The sequence below is a fragment of the Zonotrichia albicollis genome, chromosome 16 (genome assembly GCF_047830755.1).
Source record: "Zonotrichia albicollis isolate bZonAlb1 chromosome 16, bZonAlb1.hap1, whole genome shotgun sequence".
In the NCBI taxonomy this organism is placed as follows: Eukaryota; Metazoa; Chordata; class Aves; order Passeriformes; family Passerellidae; genus Zonotrichia; species Zonotrichia albicollis.
The window spans coordinates 8,865,960-8,880,717 of record NC_133834.1 but is presented as its reverse complement, the minus strand read 5'-3'; the positions used below and the strand labels follow the sequence as shown (position 1 = coordinate 8,880,717).

The following is a 14,758-nucleotide window of genomic DNA, read 5'->3' as shown; positions in this document are numbered from 1 at the left end:
ACATGGACGGGGGGTATTTAGCAAAGCGGACTGGGAACAGGACTGGGAACGGGAATAAGAATGACATCAGGACTGGGAACGGGAAGAAGAATGAGATCAGGACTGGCAATAAGAACTAGACCGGGACCGGCAGCGGCCGCCGCCCCCCGGCGCCTTTTGAAAGTCACCAAAGTTTCCGAAGCGCGTTCCGGCGGCGCTGATTGGCCGAGCGCCCCGTGGCACGTGACCGGCAGCCAATGGGGCGGCGGCACCGGCCGGGCCGGGAGCGGCGGTGCGGGCGCGGCGGGAGCGCGGTGAGAGCCCGGCACGGCCCGGGGCAGCGGGACCGGGACGGGACCGGGGGGACACGGGACAAGAGATCAGGGACACGGGAACCTGGCCGGCTGCGGCCCCGCGCGGACCTGAACCTCCTCCTGCTTCGGGAGTTGCTCGTGCGGGCGCAGGTGGGGCGGGGAGCAGAGCGTAGGAGCCGCACCCGCTGGTTGAGCCCCCGCCCGGGAATGGGACTGGGGAGCGCTGCCCCGCTGAGCTCTTGGCTTGCAGCTGGAAGCACCAAGGTCAGGCGTTCCAGCGCAGAACCGTGTGGGGTTTCCTCAGGAGTCACAGGAAAGTTGGAAGTTTGGGAGCTGGGCTGGTTACTGAGGAGAGGAGGGTTTTGCTGAATTCACCCTTTTGGTGGAGAAGCCCCGGAGAAGCCGATAACTCTTTTCAGTGCTGGCTGTGGGATTCTGTGGTAATCCTGGTGCTCCCGTGACCTCTCCCTTTTCTTTCTCTTTTGTGGTGATTTTCTTTTGTATGGCTTAAACAAAAGAAAACAGGCCCATGTGTTACAGGAGGACCCTTTCAAGGGGAATATTTTAAGCAAATCTGAATTTCAAAGGATGGGAAAGCTACTTTTCGGGAGCAAAGAGCTGGTTTGTTTTGGTTTACATTTAGGAAAATAATGTCTAATAGGAGCTTCATCTCTGTCGTGGATAATTCAGTAGTGTTTGTGGTACTGTTTCACTTCTTTATTACAATACGAATTTCCTTGACTTGGACCATTAGGCATTGCTACAAAAGTAGGCCAGCATTGTTCACCGAACTAAATGTTTTGTAAAGAAAAAAGTTCAGAATCGGGGTCGTTTTGAGTCCTTTGTTCTAGGACTGAAACAATCTAGGGGCCACTCATGAGTTTGGGTGAATTCAGACTGATTCCCAAACTGAAGTTCCTTCGATAATTTTGTGTGTTGTTTTTCTTGATGTTTGCTTTTTCCTGAGGAGTTTTGCAATTCTGCTGTCGCTGGTATGAAATTGTTTTCTGCAGCGTTTATGCTGCCGTGTTTTATTGCAAAATTCCCGTCCCCACCCATGATCGCTTCCCCTTCCTGCATGATGTGGAGCTCAGTAATGCCTGTGACCGGGCAGGAGGCCTGGCCAGATGTCTGCTCTGGCTTCGTGTGTGCGGAAACAGCAAGGTGCAGCCAGCGTGTGCCTCTTACAGACTCCGACTTTCTCTCCTCGTTTTTTCCACTTTGTCCAGTGTTTAAAAAAAGCATTGCTAAAACTTCCTTTACCCCCCTTTGCTCTCCTTGCTTTTGTAGTGAGCCCAGACAACGAGGAGTTCCTGATTAATTTCTCTTCAGGCATTTTGCATGTTGTCTCCAAGTTGTTAAAAATCAAGGGGAGAAGGCAGCAGGGGAAAACCACTCATAGCCCTACCCTTTCTAAGGCAATTTAACAAGACTTACATGATTTTTACTTGCACTCTTCTTAGACAAATTTCAGAAAAAAAAATTTGAAAAAGCTTTAATACATTGTCTCAAACTTGGAAGTTTTCTTTTCAGTTTGTATTTTTCGTCTTTGGTTAGTTTGAAATCCCAGCTTAGTTTGAGCTAAGGTGTAGCACAGGGAAGGATAGTAACAAGTTTTCCTTGAATGTTGCAGCGAAAAACATGTGCCTGTGGCACAGGACAGTAGTCATGTCTGTGGAATAAGTACAGGTCCACTGTCCTTCCATGTATTTGCAGTTGAACAATTAATTTGAAATTATAAGTACTATTTAGTAATGGTGACCACGATGGAGAGCAAGCTCTTAATGGATGAATCCTCAGTGGGCCCACACCATAATCTCGTGTCCATAGAGACATCCCTGGCACTGAGGGGTGCAGCCCCTTTGTGCTCTGGGAATGTTCACAGGGTTCTCTTGGATTGTGTGGATCAGTTAAGGAAAGTTGTTCTCTATACACCCCTACAATCTCAAAAAATGCCAGTTACTACAGTATTTTAGTTCTTCCAAAGTGTAATGCAAAAACACAGGAGCCAGATCTGCATATTCAAGATTTTGAAGGTGATGGAAACTGTCTTTTTGTTCCAAAGGGTTGTTTGAGAGCTTTTCAGAGCAAGATGTCTTGCAGTTCATCTTTGTTTCCTGAATTATTTTTGTTGTTTGTCCAAACACAGATATTTGATTTATTATAATGCTTGTGTGAGAAAAAAATCCTTTTTGGATTTTTTTTTCTTCACGAGTGTGCTGCAAGGATCAGTATGTGTGTACACAGTGCCTTGAGCAGAAGGACATGCTTATTAACATCAAAGGCACTTTCAGTTCACTTAGAAATAACAGAGGAGATGTGACATAAACTATCCTAGGTCAAGAATGTTAATTATGCTTGGTCATGATTTTCTTTTTAATGGGCAAGAGTGCTATTTGGAAAATCACTCCTTACTCACACTCCTTTTCCTCTTTTTTTGTTCAGTGTGTTCTTCAGCCTTGAGACCTTGTGCTGGAAATGTATCAATACATTATACAATGCTTTTGTTTGTTTGAAGGAACACACAGCTTTGGCTGATGAACATTTTGTGTCAAACTCAGTTATAAAAACTAAGGTTTAGTAACTTTTCTCCTGACCTGGCAACTCCCCTTTTAAATAACACAGTAATTTCTGCGCTTGTGTTGCTGATAGTGTGCACTGAGGTATGCAGGCACAGCCCACTCAGCTGTGACGCTGCTTACTCCTTGCTCAATAATCTGATAATTACTTGGGCTGTGAAGAGGAACTGGGCTTTGTGGCATTGCTGGGGTATGTAGGAATTGGGCTTTAGATTGCCAGACTGCTTTGAGTGCTTTTGTCCATAGAAGAGGTAAGAGCTACTTGGGGTTGTCTCAGTAGTTACTAAGTAGGTGGCTGTTACTCAATCCTCTTTATACCTGATAATTTTTTGGAGAGCAAAGTCTTGATGGAGGTTAAAGATATTTTCTTTCATAGAGTTCAATAGATGTGCAGTGTGTGCACATTTTCTTTAACTGAGATATGCTGCTCAGTGGGTCTACTCTAGCATTTTATGACTATCATAAATAAGAGTAGAAGACAGGGCTGGCATCTAAGTGATGTCTTCAGCCATCCCTTCTTCTTTGTTCCGTTAGAATTACCTCTAGGAAATGTTTTGCTGAGCAGAACTGGAATTGAAATTTGGTAGAACTTTGTAACTTGGTGTTTCTTCAGTCACTAGATTTCTGTGATGCAGTTTTGTGACAACTGTCACTGTCCTGAATTTCTGAATTGTTCAATTCCACCTCTATTTGCTCTTCATGATCTTATTTGGTTTCTTATTTGGTATCACTTTGGTTAAATTGATAATGTCTGAGTGGAATCTTTGCCTCACCCAGGGCTGGACATGGGAAGATTATGCAGAACATTAGGTTTGATGTTTCTCCATTGTCAAGACTAACTAGTATGAAATTATATTTGTTACTGACCCTTTAACAGAGAGTGTCATGCACTTCGCAGAGCATTTATTTCATTTAATTGCAGTGTTTAGATACTTAAGTCCTCAAGTGGGAGTGACCAGCTTAAGGGACTTGATTCCCCTGTGGCTCTTTAGTGTGTCATTCCCATTTGGGACTGTGTCCTGTGACTGGGTTTGTGCTGGCACAGGGACAGCTGGATTGTCTGGATTGCTGCTATCTTAACTGCATACCTATCCCAGCCAGTGGTATCCTGCTAAAACCTCTGGGTAGCTTTTACCCTCCCTTCTCCCATGGCTCTCTGAGGTATCCAGATATCTTGTAGCTATACATGGATTTTGATAGTTCAGGTTTAAAGTTGTGTAGTTTTGTCTGCGTTGACCTAGGAAGAAATTTTTCATCTGTCCAGCAGTGAGGTCCATAAGAAACTATGTGTTCCTTTAAATGTTAACTCAAGAAATCAGAATCTTGAGTATCTAATCTCTGTCTCTTTGAAGTTTCTCTTTAATTTCATGCTAGGTGTCTTTAGGGTTGTTGAATTGCAGTGTGTTTGGAGCTGAAGTTGTGCCTGAGCCTTCCTTCCCTCGTGTTCTCTGTGCACGGGCACAGCTGCAGCTCAGGTTTGGGGTTTGGGTACCCAGAGGTGCCAAAGGTGCTCAGTGCTGGGAATGTGGTGTAAGCCTGCAGCAGCTTTGGGAGAACTGGGGAGACTTAGCAGGAATTCTGTCACATTTATGGTCTGTGTGACAGAGTCCTGTCAAGGCTGGGTTTTAGTTTAGTCTCCAGGAGTAACCATGTGGGAGGAGGGGTGTTCTGCTCTGCAGCAAGGAGGATGAGGCTGCTCACTGCCTGAGTTCTCACACTTGACCCTGTTATTTTTCAGGGGGGAAAATGAAACAGGAGTTTTAGACTTTGAGGACTCATTATGGAAGACTCAGAAGGACATCACTTCAGCTCAGTGGAAGAGGAAACCAAATACTGGAAGGAGTTGGCAATGAAATACAAGCAGTGGTAAGGCAGTGGCTTCATTCCTCCAAGTGATTGGATAAGCTTCATAACACTTCATGCAAAGACACAGTTCTTTCATTGCTGCTTGTTTAGCTTGTTGGAGGATTGTTTCAATAGAATTGTTCAAGAAAATAAAACACTTCCTTTCATCTTTCTCTCTGTTCCTCACTTTTTGTTATTAATCAATAACAAATTGATTTCCAAATAAATAATAGAATTGAATAATGGAATAAATGTGAGATGGCAGTGGACAATTGACAAACTAAAGAGATGCCACATATCCTCAACATCTACAGTGTGAACACAGACTCTGGGGTTTTTCTGTTTATTTGGACTTATTATTTTGCTATGGGGTGACTTCCCATGCATGGCAGGGGAACATTTGCATGTTTCTCTCTTCCTGTTGAATACAGAGAAGAGCATACAACCTTCTGTACTCAACAGCAGTGTCGTTTTTACCTTGAATGTACAAGAGATGTTGTTTCCATGGTTCATGATGATAAGTTCTGTTGCTGAATTTCTCTCCAGTGCTGAGAATACCCAGGAGGAGCTGCGTGAGTTCCAGGAGGGGAGCCGAGAGTACGAAGCTGAGCTGGAGGCTCAACTGCAGCAGACAGAGTCCAGGAACAGAGACCTCCTGTCAGAGAACAACCGCCTGAGGATGGAGCTGGAGTCAGTGAAGGTCAGAGCTGCTGCTGGTGCACCTGGGGGGCACATCCTCAGGGCAGGGGGGAGCAGGGCAGGTGTTTGCAGACTCTGCCCCGTGCTGTCACCTCAGCTTTACAGAAAAATGGACCAGAAGACTGCAGAGAGGAAAGTCTTGAAAAGTACAGAAATGTCAGCCTGTTCTGCGCTCTGAGGTTTCTGTGTTCCTTGGTAGCGTTCCCGGAGCCCTGTTCACAGGTTGTGGCTCTGTGTCAGGATAGATTTCAGAAGGGAGAGAATTGTCAACAGTGGAGTGGAGAGTGAGTGTGAACACAAGAGAGCTGCTGTTCTATTCCTTCTTCCATCTATTTAGTGCTTTTGTTCATAGCTTTCTGCTGTCTGCATCATGCAGTCACAGATAATATTGCAGAACAATCTAAGTACAAACACTGCAGCTGTATCTTTGCATTACGTAAGGAAACTCAGTTTAAAACCCTTTTTACATAGTTGTGTATTTATTATCTGACATTTCAGATAAGCTGGGAAGCAGCAGCTGGTGGGTAACACATAGAATTGAGAGTCATAAAACAGTTCCAGTCCTGGTTTTGTTATTGAATCTGTCTGTCCTTAGGGAAAAATGAGTTTTTCTTTTTGCACTTGGTTAGCATTCTGTGAAAATAAGAACCAGCAGAAAGGCATTAACTTCCAGGACTATAAAACAAAGAATATGAACTTATTGAGATGGGGCTTCTTAACATAGCAGCTTAAGAAACAATGAAGCTATCTAGAGTATGAAGAGTGATGAGATGGTACTGTGCTGATTGACAGGTTCAGGAAATACTCGTAAGTTCTCTTAAGTTTGGAAAAAAATCATCTCTGAAATTGGTGTGACTTTTTAAAGTTTTAATTTAGCCTTTTATTTACAGATGAGTTACAGTCACCCAAGAAATACTACACTGTGTTTTGTAGGGCTAGCTCAATCTCTGTGGAAGCAGAGGTTAATGTAATTACACTTCTTCTATTCAATTGGATGCAATAATGAGCTAATGGGAGTGAAGGTGTTTGTATAAGTGATTAATCACTGGATGAATCCAGATTTGCAATGCCTTTTGTTTAAAATGTTGTCCAAATTACTGTCTTAAGGAAATATTCTTCTGTTCCAGGCAGATGTCCTGTCACTCTAGCACTAGCTTAGCCATTTCCTCCACTCCCTGCTTTTTGATAGCAAGACTTCCAAGACTTGTTTTATTGTATTTATGTTGCTTTAATCCCTGTTCTTGTTGTAGCACCTTAGAATTATTAGGGGTAGTACATGTTGTATGCAGTATTGGTCTGCTGTTCCAGGTAGCCACATAAACCCATGGAAGCTGACGGGTTTGGGGAGAAGACAAAAATTTTAAAAATAAAACCCATAGTTCATTTAACTGAGGAGTGTGTAGATGATTTACTTTCTCTAGAGTAGCTGGGATGAGAGGAAAGGACAGTGAACCAGGCAAAACTGAGGAATGAAAATAGTAGGAAGCAATACAGAGCCTGAAAAAGTGGAGGGTAGCCATATTTTAGAAAATCTGAAATGATTCTTCACAGTAGATAACTTTCTTAAAATAAATTCTGCTTGAAATAAACCATTCAACAATTGGCTATTCATGCAGCCTGAAAACTGCAGCAACAGCCTGCAGTGAAGGAACAGAGCCACCATTGAGGGCCAGATCAGCTGATAGTTTATTACAATTGGCTAAAAACAAAGACTCAGACCTTGCAGTTCTGGTCTTTTATCTGAATCAATTCAAGAGCAAAGCATTAATCTCATGAAGCTATTGAGCAGCAGTGTTAACTGAGCCCATCAAGGGTTGGGATCTGCATCTAGGTCAGCACCAGTGAACTTTGCCAGGCCCACACAGCTTGTGGCTCTGAGCTGCCCAGCCCAGTGTGTGTGCCTGCTCCCCTCAGAAATCAGAGCTCACACTGCCTAAAACTGATGGGAATGGTGCTTTGCAGGGTTAGTGAGTCCTGAGAAACTAACTGAAAGTAATCTGCCTCTTGGAGCTTAGAGGCTCTTAACTGTGTTTCAGAGATTTGGAATTACAGCAGTGTCAACACACTGCAGTCAAATGAGGATTTCTTAGTTCAGGATGGATATCTCTTCCCCTTCTCCTTGTCTATGCATTTCATGTGCTAAAATAGCTGTCTTCACATTATCATTCACACTAGACTACTTGCCATGGTTTTGAAATTCCAGTGCATGGATTTGATTCCAGTGACTTCAAGTGTTTTGTACTTGAATTCTGTCTGGAGAGCACTTCAGGAATGTTGCTTACCCAGCAATCTTGGAGTTTCCAAAAAAACCTGTGGCATGTTGAAGTGGTCTGGTAGCAAGGTGGTTGAGTATAAGGCATTTTAATAGTGTGCTCTGGAGCTTTCCCTGTCACATGGGAAAGCTTTCCCATGTCACATACTGTGGAACTAACTGCACATTTAGTGGCAGTGCAGGAGAAGAGATCTGATGTGGCAGCTAAGATTTCCTCCCTGCCTATGTCTGTCTTAAATGTACCCTTGTATATGTGGTGTAGAGGGAGACAGAGTTGGGTTTAGGTTCCCAAAAGTGTACCTGTACCTGAAATGTTCTGGAATTCTGAACCTGCTTTGGGCTAGTAAAGCCGCATGGGCAGTGCAGAATCTTGCTGATTCCACAGCAGCATGTAACAGGGCCACACCTGGAATTTTTATTTTATTCTTCTTACTTTGGCTCCTAAATATTGCCTGACTTCATATTAGGGTTGAAAATAAGTGGCTTCTCTTGTGTGCTTTGTGTATTGCTTAGAAACTGTGCTGAGCCAGGCTGTCTGGTAGAGGCAAGGAATGGCCTTGTGCTGTGAATGTTGGGAACTGTTCCCCAGCACTTTTGTTTGATAAGGAGTGACAGGAAGAACTCTTATCTGCTGGCAGCCCAGAGATGTGTGAACAATTGAATTTATTGGCATTTTACTATACAGAAAATGATGTTTCTCAAAAATTTTCAGAGTGTCTGTCTCTGCCTTTCAAGGAGCTCAGATAATGCTGCAAAAAGAGAACATGTGTTGCTAAGTACCTGATGTGCTGTTTGATTTGCCTTTGAGTAGGAAAAGATTGAAATGCAGCATTCAGAAGGATACAGGCAGATCTCTGCACTGGAAGATGACTTGGCACAGACAAGAGCTATTAAAGAGCAGCTTCAGAAATACATTCGAGAACTCGAGCAAGAAAATGATGATTTGGAAAGAGCAAAAAGGTAATCTGCTTTTTGTGGGTTTTTTTCCCACCTCTATTCTATCCTGCAAGCATGGTGGCACTGAGCTGTTTGTGACATTACTTGTTAGCATTGCCATTCTGAACTATCACTTGTCTGATGATTATTGTGTTGAAGAGATTTGTTGCAGATGGGCGATGTGATAACTTTTTGTTTACCTCTTCCACTCCTCTGACTGCACTCTTTCATATATCACAAGCTAAAAAAAATAATGAAACAAAGCAAATGAAACAAAAATGCAAGTGTCTATTTTTTTGTAAGAGAGGGAGTCCTTCTACCTCGAGTCCTCTGGTAGTGACACCTAATGCACTCTTTTTCAGAGCCACTATTATGTCCCTGGAGGATTTTGAGCAGCGTTTAAACCAGGCTATTGAAAGAAATGCTTTTCTGGAGAGTGAGCTGGATGAAAAAGAAAACCTTCTGGAGTCTGTGCAGCGCCTGAAAGATGAAGCTAGAGGTTAGACAGAAGTTATTTGTATCTTTTCCTTTCTCTCCCACTGCCTTGTAGCTGTTCAGTCCTCTAGAGCTGGGCTTTTAACTGTGCTTCTTTAAAACTTGGTATCTGAAATGTAGAAACAAGTAAGGAAACTGAAGAACATTCTGCCCCCTCCTTGAACTCCTGACATGATTCCAGAGCACTCACAGAAATAAAAGTCTGTTCCAGCCTTTTCCTAATCAGGGCTTCAGGGAATTGAGCCAGTCCAGCTGGGGCATGTGCTGGTGTCCATGAAGGTCAGCTCTAATACACATTAACCTCATTGTTTCCTGGGCTGTGGGAAATGCTGCCAGTGAAGCACTAATGGGGAAGTAAAACAGGTGGGCTGTGACTGACTTCTGGTTGCCTTGGAATGCACTGGCTTTTTGCTATCTGTCAACAAGGCTGGGTGAGAAGAGAGAGACCCTGGAGCTGGATGAGTATCTGTTTTCAGATCTTGGATTCTGTGCCCTTGAGTGGTATCCATAAGCTACAGCCAGGCTGCGGGACAGAAGTGCTCTGTCCCTGGGGTAGATAATGGTGTGGCTTCCACCTGGCCTCAGCTCAATTTCCTTCATGTGGAAACCAGGATAGAAAAAGGATAGAACAGGTAGGATCTCAACCTTGCAGAGAGCCAGAGTGTAGCCAAGGTGTGCCAAGTTCAGATATGCCTGGAGTGAGCTTTTACAAGGATAAGTGACTTTACCTCACTTCCATAAAGAGAAAAATCTTTTGACAGAAGATTACCTCCTGTTTTTATCTTGGTGGCTGCTTACTCCAACACTTGTTTTTTGTTGCTTCCTTCACAGATCTACGACAAGAGCTTGCAGTGCAGCAGAAACAGGAGAAGCCCAAAACACCAATGAGAGCTCCCCTGGAAGCAGAAAGAACAGACACTGCAGTTCAGGCCTCCTTATCTGTGCCCTCAACACCCGCAATGCGCCGGACACCCATCAGCATTCCCACCCCTGGGACCTTTAGGAGAGGTGACTGGCAGGGAACCAGCCCACAAATACTATTTGATGCTCTTGTTTTTGCTACAGTTTGCTCCCTTCTTTTCATTCCTCCTTTAGCCACAGAATCCAGTGTGTAGTGTAGTGTCACCTAAATTAAGTTACCATGGTCTCAATATTCACAGACTGGGATTTTCTTGAGTTTATTCATAGTGTGTTCATTTCCAATTGACTTGAACTCTCTGGTAATAATGAGGGATAAGATGAGCAGTTGGGGCTTTTTATTAGTTCACAACTGTCCCAGTGATGTTGGTCTGATTTAGGGAAAAGGCTTTAAAAACCCGTGTGATCTTTAGTCGTGTTCCTTGAATCATTTTCTCTAAGACAGTAGGGTCAATTTTATTTTTTCCTTTCCATGAGTAACATATCCTTTTTTAACCTGCCCTGCAGGTCTTGAGGACAGTTATGGTGCAACCCCTCTCACACCAGCTGCAAGAATATCTGCACTTAATATTGTGGGAGACTTGCTGCGAAAAGTGGGGGTGAGTGATTTTCCAAAAGCCAGGCAATGCTTTTGGAAAGCTGGAGCTCTTGGAAACTGCAGCCAGCACTACTGTTCTGAGGAGACTGCAAAGAGTCTCTTGCCCATAGGTTAGCTAAGTGTGGCATTGGGCTTGGTCTGGACTTCAAACATTTCTGACCAACTCCCAGTTAAAAATGGACCATGCTTGTTTTTTTAAGTTCTAATCCAGATGGGGATAAGATCTCCCTCTGAATTTCTGGAAGTGCATGTGCAGAAAAAATATGTCAGCATGAGTAAATTGACATAGGATCTGTTCCCATGAAGGGCAGAGAAGTTAGCAGGGTGGTACCTGCTGTCCAAAAGGCTTCTGGTGAAGTTTGCCTTAAGAGTCCAGTGGTCTTTTGAGCAAGGCCTGATGTCCTGCTAAGCTGTAGTTTGACATTTAAGGTAGTGCTGATGTTGGGAAAGTTATCTCGTGACTTGTGTTACCCTCCTTATGCCTTGGTGCTGTGTTGTTACAAACATTTGTATGAGGCTTTGATGGGAGAGCTGCAGAACTGATACAGCCAGAAAGCAACTCAGTAAAGATGGAGTGATTTAAAATGGGAGCATGTGATGGAGAATAAGATATCTGTGGCTCATTCCCTCTGGTGTACCACCTCATACATGTCTAGGGAAGCTAATAGCTCATATGAATTTTTAGTAATCTGTCCTCTACTGGACAGCTCACTCTTAAAGAAAGAAAAATACCCCAAACCCACACACTTCAGTGCCATTTTGGTGTGGCACTGCCATCTTCTGAAAGAGAATGGTCAGTCTGACATTCACCTCGTCTGTTTACTTCAGGCTTTGGAGTCCAAGCTTGCATCTTGCCGAAACTTTGTGTATGACCAGTCTCCAAGCAGACCTTCAGTGTCCATGTACATGAACAGAGATGTCCTGGAAACACGTCTGAGTCCTCATCAGCCTCTGTGTGACACAGGGTGAGTGCTGGGCTCTGCTGGTGTCTTAGTGACAGCTGTTGGTGTTGGAGCTTGGGGACTGATATTTATTTGTTTTGGTAGACACATTTTCAAAGTATGTGAAATTCAGTTATTCAGGATTATGATTTGAATGTTTCAGGTCAGTTTAAAATTTGGAGTCACTAGCTGCTGAAATTCGAAGACTAGCTTCAGTCAAATTTTGAATACCTCAAATCTGGAGCAAGTGCAAGATGTATTTTATTATGAATCAGTTTAACTGGGACAAAGTACAACAGTTTTTGCTTATTGGTTCAATTTGTTTTATGCTTTATTTCTTGTACAAGAGATGTCTCAGGTGTGTTATGGCATGTAGGGAGACTTCTCTTATCATAGTTAAGATTCTCACTTGTGGGAGAACTGGAAAAAAGGTGAATAGTGAGTCCACTGAGAATGAGAGTTGCTAAGAATGCTTTGGAGTTGCTAAGATGTGTTTTTAAATAGCTGTTGACAAGAAGTTACCTTACTTAACGTACACATTTCTCTGAATGTTTGAACCAGCTGTCTTTTTGTAATCAAATGAAGAAAAATCAGCAAGGTTATTGCAAATTGCCATTCGGTGTCTGCTTAAACTCTGCCAGTCCTGCACTTCGCATTTTTTAGGTTCTGTGTTTAGAAAAGTGAAGTGCCCATAGTACACTTTGTTTCAGATGTAATTATTTAGCCAGACCCTTGTGCTGGTTTGTGCTGGTACCCAGTGCCCAGTGGTGTTGTTTAGAAGGAATGTTCCATGTTGTACTTGCTCTCCTAGAAACTTCATGAAAGCTCCTGCAAGAAAGCCTCAGGGGCCATATATTTCCATATGCATGAGCTGATTATCTGTCTGCTGCTGCATTGCTAAACTGAAATTCCAGCACCTGTAAAAGATAGTGTTCATTACTCAGAGTGAAATAGAGCCCTGTGTTAGAGTGAAAGCTCAGCCCAGTTAAGGAATGAGTTCTTGCAGTGCTCAGAGTGCTGTTCACTCATCTCAGCTGAGTGGTTTGTTCTGGAGGTGAGCAGTTATTCTGAGCATGTTACACTGAGTGAGAAATGCCCTGACTTCAGTTTTGCACTTGCAGGTTGGTGAAACGCCTGGAGTTTGGAACGCGGCCGTCACACGTTCCAGGAGCCGTGAGCCATCCCTCACAAAGTGTTGTCAAGATGCTGCTGTGAAAAGCCTGGCTGGCTTTGGGAAAGGAGAAGAAATGTGTATTTCAAACTTTAATTTTAAAGATAATATCAGTGAGCAAGCAGACAGCAGTGTCAGGGTAGGTGAGAGCTGAACATGCAGTCACAATTGGCAGTGGCTTCCAGTGTGGCCTCTGGGCAAGTTCTGTGGGTGACAAGGTGTAACAAAGCAATGCTGACTGTGTGAGTGCAGGACTGGGAATTCCTTCCTGCATCAGCTGCTGTAAATAGCTCCTTGAAGGTTGCTTCTTTTGACACTACCAAAGCAATTGTCCTGCCTACAACACAGCAATATTCACTATGCAGCTCCTCAGGCTTTGGCTTTTGGTGTTAATACACCACCAGTTCTGGCTGGAATTCTGCTTTCTACCATGGGTGTTGTGTGCTGCAGTCATCCAAATTAGAGAGATGTTTTTATGTGGTGAAAGGTGTATTTCTGCAGGGAAGCTGCTCAGCTCCCCATGGGGTGCTTGCTGACCAGAATGTTGCTGCACAAAAACCTGCCTGTAGTGGCAAGATGTTTCTGTAAGCAATGTTTTCTCATTCAGAACAGGTCATAGTTAAAGGTGAGACATGTCTAGTGCTGAGAGTGCTCAGGAGATCCCAGAGCTAATAGCATGTAGACTTTTTTTTTTTAACCCCATAGTGGCTTATAAAGCCTGGTGGTTGTAGGAGTCCAAACTAGATCAAGTTTCTAGTTCTAACATCTTGATAGGTGGGTTTTATTGCTTTATAAACCTCCCTTCACTAAGGTGCCTTGGGTGTTAGTGATTTTTTATTTTTCTATGTGAATATGTCAGCTGTTACTAATTTAGAAATGCTTTTTTAACCTGAAAAGCCCTTTATGCTAGAGAACTGTATATGAGTAGAGAATGTTTTTTTAAATAATTTTACCCCCTGTAGAATATTACTGCATTTGTTTTTTAAATGGAGGAGATTCATTCCCAGTGTTAATGTATTTTATGGGAGCCTTTACTTGCAAAAGTAATCATGACTGAACAATTTTTATGGATTTTTTTTTTTTTTTGTGGCAGTGGATAGGGAGAGCTTACTTGACAAAAGAATACATAAATGGGTTTGATGTTTTTTTGGTCTTTTTTTCTTTTTTTTTTTGTTTGTTTGTTTGTTTTTAAGGAAATGTTGTGAAAACAGTCACTGAGGCATCTATTTCTCTAGAATATGTAAATCACAGATGATTTTCATTTCTCAGTCCACCTCTGAAGTTGGTTAAACTGGGGAGCAGAATAAAGCTTATTTTGAATTCGAGTTGTTGATGCATTTTGAGTTTTTTTGGCAAGTTATTACTGTGGTTTATACATGTTCAATTTGCTGGTTCTGCTCCAAGCATTGGTGCTTAAAACCATTTAATATGGTCTGACTTGCTTGTCTTGTTCCCACCCATGCAGGCTCACAGCGTGTGTTGACAAGCAGCTCTTGAGCATCTTTACAGCTCTGTGCCTGATCAAGCCATGATCAAATCTTATCCAGTAACTCCTGACCCCTCTCTGCTCAGGTTGTCATCTTTATTGCTCTAAATGGTTCTTCCTTTACTCTTTCATGAGGAGAGAGAATTCTCTGGGCTCTGGTTCTGCTGGCTGAATGGTGCCAAGTCTGAATCCCCAGTTCTTGATCTCTGCACTTGTGAAACAATGCTTAGGTTTAGAAGATGATGGTTTTAGCTGTCAAGGTGGATGTTTGTGCATGATTTGCTCTCCCTGTAGTCACACTGCTTAAGGTTCACTTGCTGTTCAATCAAAGGCATCAGGTAAGCTCTCTGCACTGGATTTAGTGATTTAGCATCCTGCTTTGCTGTGCATGGCTCCCTACTGCCCCGGTGTGACCACAGAGCTGCTGCTGTCTGAAAGTGCTTGAGCTGCAAGGGCTTGTGGTAGGTCCTGGTAGCTCCCAAGAGTAGGTTGTGGTCTTGCTGGAGTGCTCCAAAAATAAAAAGT

The 14,758-nt window shown here is 43.2% G+C and overlaps 1 protein-coding gene across 4 annotated transcripts; it reads left to right on the top strand.

The window, feature by feature from the left end:
• The first annotated feature begins 240 nt into the window (after positions 1-240).
• On the top strand, positions 241-14,072 carry NDE1 (nudE neurodevelopment protein 1). Of its 4 annotated transcripts, none has more exons than XM_014267465.3 (9): positions 241-293; positions 4,611-4,738; positions 5,264-5,417; positions 8,500-8,648; positions 8,987-9,123; positions 9,951-10,127; positions 10,545-10,636; positions 11,464-11,600; positions 12,698-14,072. In XM_014267465.3, the coding sequence occupies exons 2-9, from the start codon at positions 4,653-4,655 to the stop codon at positions 12,789-12,791; spliced, it is 1,026 nt and encodes a 341-aa protein (XP_014122940.1). In that variant the 5' UTR covers positions 241-293; positions 4,611-4,652; the 3' UTR covers positions 12,792-14,072. The 4 variants fall into 4 exon arrangements, with proteins under 4 accessions (XP_014122940.1, XP_026649669.1, XP_014122939.1 ...); XM_026793868.2 differs by lacking the exon at positions 241-293 and adding an exon at positions 300-443; XM_014267464.3 differs by lacking the exon at positions 241-293 and adding an exon at positions 300-557.
• Positions 14,073-14,758: the final 686 nt, after the last annotated feature.

Bases quoted from the DNA above. Each gene is read 5' to 3' on its own strand.
- NDE1 (XM_014267465.3), top strand. From the start codon at position 4,653: ATGGAAGACTCAGAAGGACATCACTTCAGCTCAGTGGAAGAGGAAACC. The intron at 5,418-8,499 runs GTCAGAGCTGCT...GCCTTTGAGTAG, and splicing joins TGGAGCTGGAGTCAGTGAAG to GAAAAGATTGAAATGCAGCA. The intron at 10,128-10,544 runs GTGACTGGCAGG...CCTGCCCTGCAG, and splicing joins CCCTGGGACCTTTAGGAGAG to GTCTTGAGGACAGTTATGGT.